Here is a 6,000-nt window from a genome sequence, read left to right on the forward strand (position 1 = left end):
AGGATATTGTTTAAATTGACAGTAATTTGCAGAGTTTTACGCCAGAATACAATGAAGGGTAATTTTACTGTTATTTTGCTGCTCTGAAATGCAACCTAATTTTCTATATAACTCCTTCATTAAAGATTAATTTTATTATTCCACATTCACTTCAATTGATACGCTCTCCGAAAACTGCTCATAAAATATATTCCTTTTAATTTAGGAACACAAACACTAATATATGTTTTTTTTTTCCCTTCCTCGAGTCATTCCATCCCATTAAAATCTAATTTAATGAAATAGGTATTAGGAGACATTCTCGCACTTTAAACAGCTCCGACATTAAGAAAAAAGCTAACATAAAAAAACAATAGAAGCAAATGACTTGTGTTTTATTTACACAGCCCAATTGTGCATCAAAACAAAATTTCTACTAAGCAACCTAGACAATAGCTCTTATTAGAGGCTAATACAGAAGTATAGAGGCAGGGTGGAAGCCGTCCATTCTTTTACATCAAAGTATAGTTCAGCGTTCAGGAAAAGAAATCTGTTCCTGTGTTCGGTAAAGATTTCATTGTTGTAGCTGTCGTTGGGGTTTAGTCAAATGCTAATGAAATGTCAGAAATGGAGCTGATACCCACTGAGTTCTATGTCTAATTGTGGCTGCGCATTTCAATACTTAAATCTAGCCTGCGGAAAGGAAGTCTCTCCACTCTGCTCCTGGTGCACACTGGAAAAAAGGCAAACTATTGTTATTCGTCATGTTATTGCGCTACCAAGCCAATGCAGTTAGGATTCTGACAGTGATTGATTTCTGTTTAGACTGATGGCATACACCCACACTTCACCTTAAACGTCCTGTATGAATATAATAACCATGGCATAATATACCTTCAGCCATATGATGTTCAGGCACTTTATGATGTTTAGAAATTCATTGCAGAAAAACAGCCTTAAATGACTGGGAATACTTTTAGAAGGTATGCACTTATCACAGTTATCGGGTTTTAAAAATTCATCTTAAGATATCATAATATAGAATTCTGAGTAGATAGAAGAGGGTCCAATTCAAGAACGTAAAGGGAGCCTGTCACTAGACCCCAGCATATCAATCCGGCCCCACAGATGGATAGGTTAGGGTCACCTGAATCAAACAGTGTTTCCATCTTGTAAATTGGTGCTTCTGTTGCCGAGATATCGCTGTTTTTGTCAATGTGCAAATTAGCTATTAGGAGCATTAAAGGCAAAAGAGGTAAGAGGCCACACCTTCAATGATCCAAAGAGATCATTTGCATATTGACATAAATAGCGATATCTTGGCAGTGTAGGTACTTATTTACAAGGGGAAAACACTCTTTGAGTCCGGTGACCATAATCTATCTACGTGACTTGATATACTGGGTTCTGGTGACAAATTCATTTTTAGGCTAAGTCCCCTTGTAGCGAGCCGCAGTCAAAAAGTGTCTTTTGATTTTATTACAACCCCAGTTGACATGCTGCAATTTACAAAACTTCTGCAGATTGTGTGCATGGGATTAGCCAGAATAATCCACTTTGCAGGTACTGTAAAAACATCCATGCTGTTTCCACCACAACTAAATTGCGGCATTGATGCTACATGGGGCAATAGCCTTAGATAGTAAGAAGCTCCACCCTATTGCATTAGTGACATCTGCCTCTTTGTCACACTTCGTCTGCAGTTATCTACAGTGGAGAGCGAAGATCTGGCAGGAAAAAAAACAAAACAAAAAAAAAAACAACCCTAAATCCCCTTACATGGTGTCCCGTTGTGTCCCATCAGTTTTTGCTGGTAATAACCCCATTATGGCTGCAGAGCTTTTAACATTTCTCCCTGAGCAGGGTGCATGTACTGTACAGAGCATCCCCCTCCCCACATTCATTTTTACTACTGGCTTCTTTACGTGTATTGTTCTGCCAGAAGTAACTGTAAAATAGCAAATGGCTAATAAGAGTCCAAGTGACCATAATATAGGATATCCAGCAACACTGGACTGCAAAGCCAGGTTATGATGAAGCTAAGAAGATCACTGACTCAGAAAAAGAAAAATCTGAGCACAGGGAAGATACTTGCTGTCTGACTAACATATCATCATCAATGGCACAAGCACTATTCAGTAGCATAAAGAAGTAGGTAGGCTCTCCTTACACATACTCTGAGCTCTGGGAAGCTCCCGAGTTCCCTTTGAGCAGTGTACAGGCAGGAAAAGCTATATGTAGCCATAAAGAGGTTGTGAAGAGAAATCTATCCGTGTTTCATTTTTGTTGCATAAATAATGAAATGGTGGAATCTATTGTGAGCAATTCAGCCATAAAATGAAACATCACAGCAGCACGTGAGCTCCTTGCCCTTTGAAGCCACTCATGGGGGTGATTTATTGATTGGTCAGATATGTAGAGGAGAGTGATGCAAGCAAGACTGAAGAAGTGAGACACAAGCCAGACACTGTGACATTAAAAGACACCCTGTAGCAGGGAGGAAACTTGCACTTGGGGAGAAGGGAGGTACATAGATTGAGAGCAGGCAGGTGAATCAGGCGAAATGTGGTTTATCCACTGATTCACTGCATGTAAATAACAGTGATACAAGGTGCAGCAAGTAAAATAAAGCCAAGCAAATGGTGCACAAGGAAACATTCAAGCTTTTTGCACGACTATGGATATATTTGCAGTTAATTTAACCAGAACTAATATTTTATTTCTCATGATCTATATATATGGCTGTATTCTGGTTGTACTCATTCATATTGGTCCATTTCAATAGAGGGGCCCATAATCCTTCCAGATTAAAGGCATTCTTTGCTCTATTAGTAGTATACCATGCCACGATAATAACTATACAGTTAGCTATAGAATTTTATTTGCCATTTTCAATTTCTTCCATAAAATGTGATATAGTGTAGCCTGTAGTTGAAATGGTTAATGTTCTTATGTGTTCCCTGTGGTTCAGTACAAAACCAATATAGGAAGTATTCATGAAAATAAGCTATATTTATTCATGGACTTTCAGGAGTTCGCTGAGGGAGGATGGAGCTATAGGGGAATGCAGTCTGATTTCCTTTACTTGCATTGTTTAGTTTATATGCATTTTCTGTATTTTGTTTTGCAGTGATACAAATGAAGTGGACATACCCCCAAATACTAGAGTTGGCACCAAACGCTATATGCCTCCGGAGGTTCTTGATGAGAGCTTAAATAGGAACCACTTCCAGTCATATATAATGGCAGACATGTACAGCTTTGGACTTATCCTCTGGGAAGTGGCAAGAAGATGTATATCTGGAGGTAACCAAATCAATATCTTTATCTCACCCTAATCTTTTATACATATGAATGCTGTAAATAATGTAGTTTTACTGAAATCTCTTTGATGCTCCATTTCTGATAACTCTGAGCTTGCAAATCTATAACCAATGATTTGTGTCTGTAGGAAGAAACCTCCTTAATGAGCAGTTGGCAAGAACAAATAAACACTGTATTTTCCTTACGGCAGAACAGAAATTCTTTCCTCAGCTTGATTCCTTGTAGAAATAAGCCAAAGGAAAGTGAAAACAAAATACAATTTCATAATGTCTTTTTTTCAGGTATATTAGAGGAATACCAGCTGCCCTATCATGATGTTGTACCAACCGACCCGTCTTATGAAGACATGAGGGAAATTGTCTGTATCCGGAGGTTGCGACCCTCATTTCCGAACAGATGGAGCAGTGATGAGGTATGGGAGGGGGATATGAAACCTTCTAGATTTTATGTGATTTGTTTAGCTATATTATACAATCTACATTTTTGTAATATGATATTTGTTTTCCCCAGTCAACAAGGAATGATCCATTGCTACAATAAATTACCTAGTTTTACAAATCACAGAATGATGAATATTTGGCTTATCTGACTATAAAGAGGCTTACATATTGTTATCGTATCCTTAGGCTAGGTTATCATTATACGATCAGCGAGGATCCAGTGCTCAGGAACCTCACAGATCAGCTGATTTAAGAAAACCAAGGTCAGACACTTTGCAAAAGTAAGATACTGTGCTTGGTATTGTGGGTGGCCACAGCGCCCAAACTCTGCCACATTCAATCAACTGATCTGTGGTGGTCCCAGGTTGCTGATCACATAATGATGACTTATCCTAAGGATAGGCTAACTATATGTAAGCCCCAGAAAACCCCTTTTATGCCCAGATAACCAAATATCTAAGGATAGGTCACCAGGATGTAAGTCAGGGAAAATCCCCTTTAGACTGAGGTCCCACATTGCAGAAAAGCACCCTTGACTTTAGCAAAATCTACAACAAAAAAGCAACTTTTCCCCAACCTGGGGCCTCAGACTTAAGAGGTAGCATCACTTAGAAGGTGTTTATAAGACCCTGTATCAAGCTCCTGTAGAAGTTATTTTTGTCTACTTTACCCAACCTGTCTTATAAACCAAATGCTTCGTCAACATACTGACCCCAGGGGATCCATAAGCAAAAACACCCATCTTTTTTTTTTTTAAGTAGAAAACATTCAATCCTGACCCCCAACTCATAATTGAACTCATCTCTATATCAATGTTCTGCATTGCTCTGAGTAACCCTGCATATTGTGTTTATCAAGAACATCTAACCTTCTATCTACAATTTCATATAGTAATTCCAATGTAAACTGCACATTTAGGGCATGTCCACATAGGACATATACACTACAGTATATATGTGGTTTTTGTTGCAGATTTTGCCATAGTTATAGATTTTATGGAAATTTCATCCATTGCATTGCAGTAAAATTTCACAGCGGAAATTGATATTCTGTGGATGTAAAATCTACATAGCCGTTCAGTTCCCCCTATGGATTTTTTACAGCATGTGGATTGTACTTGTGTAAAACCTATCCACTTTGCTGGTACTCTCTAAAACATATAACACATATGACCTTTTAGGGAACATTTATCCTAAAAGGTCATTTGTACCAATGTAATTTCCTCTTTTTAGCATATCTTATCATGCCTTGGCCTTTATGCATGAGAGGATAAAAAGACCATCTTCCATAACACGCCAGTATTACATATGCCAAATGGTAGTTGGGGGTTTGTTAGAGTTACATCTCTGAATCAGATACCCACCACTCTCTTTGCTTTGGCAATGCCAAATGTCTATTCGGACGTGCCAATAAAGCTTTTTTTATTTGATTTGATACACCTTTAAATGTGTCTCCTGAAAGCTTTCAGAGGAAGAATAGTAGCCATATATGTTTGCCATGATGCTAGAAGTCTGCTGATGAATTTAGCGTTACAATGAAATGAAATTCTGGATTATTATAACAACTTCATTATGATTATTATTTGCTCTACTAAACCCTGTTTTCTGTCTGCAGTGCCTGAGACAGATGGGAAAACTGATGACAGAGTGTTGGGCCCACAACCCAGCTTCTCGCCTCACTGCTCTACGAGTAAAGAAGACACTAGCCAAAATGTCAGAGTCTCAAGACATCAAGCTTTGACTTGTTATATAACTACTTTAAAAATACCTAACACAGTGGACTTATTTTCTGTGACTGAAAACCTTTAAGAGAAATTGCATTTGTACACATTGAACAGCTGTGTTCGCCTCCAACTCCACACATGTTGTGACTGGTGGGGATTCGCCAGTGACCATTTGGAAAATCTGTAGACCTCCATGACTCAGGACGGTGTACACATGAAACATGGCTTCAATGTCTAGATAAAAAATTAGCATGTTGCTTTCTGTGAAAGCAAATACGTTTTTAATGTTTGAAACAAAAGACAGATTTCTTTAATCTTCTGATAATAAAACTGATGTAAACTGACGTTTGATATCTGTATGTCTAAGGTCAGGAGTGGGTGGGGACTGTCTTAGATCACCAAAACACAGCATGCATACAGTATTGTGAGAAGGAATATACAGAAATTATGGGGGGACTGGGGATTTAGGGACCATGCTAGGAAAAATTAGTAATGAACATTATGCATTTATTGTGAAATTTATATTGTGAACCT

At 38.2% G+C, this 6,000-nt stretch overlaps 1 protein-coding gene across 1 annotated transcript in view; it reads left to right on the forward strand.

Annotated features, from left to right (window-relative positions):
• Window positions 1-5,795, forward strand: part of BMPR1B (bone morphogenetic protein receptor type 1B) — a 404,403-nt gene extending 398,608 nt beyond the window's left edge. The window contains exons 13-15 of the mRNA XM_075285697.1: window positions 3,110-3,285; window positions 3,585-3,715; window positions 5,358-5,795. Of these exons, the coding sequence (XP_075141798.1) occupies window positions 3,110-3,285; window positions 3,585-3,715; window positions 5,358-5,483 (433 nt within the window). The 3' untranslated portion in view covers window positions 5,484-5,795. The remainder of the gene's footprint in view (window positions 1-3,109; window positions 3,286-3,584; window positions 3,716-5,357) is intronic.
• Window positions 5,796-6,000: the final 205 nt, after the last annotated feature.

Source organism: Leptodactylus fuscus, chromosome 1, assembly GCF_031893055.1.
Source record: "Leptodactylus fuscus isolate aLepFus1 chromosome 1, aLepFus1.hap2, whole genome shotgun sequence".
Classification (NCBI taxonomy): domain Eukaryota; kingdom Metazoa; phylum Chordata; class Amphibia; order Anura; family Leptodactylidae; genus Leptodactylus; species Leptodactylus fuscus.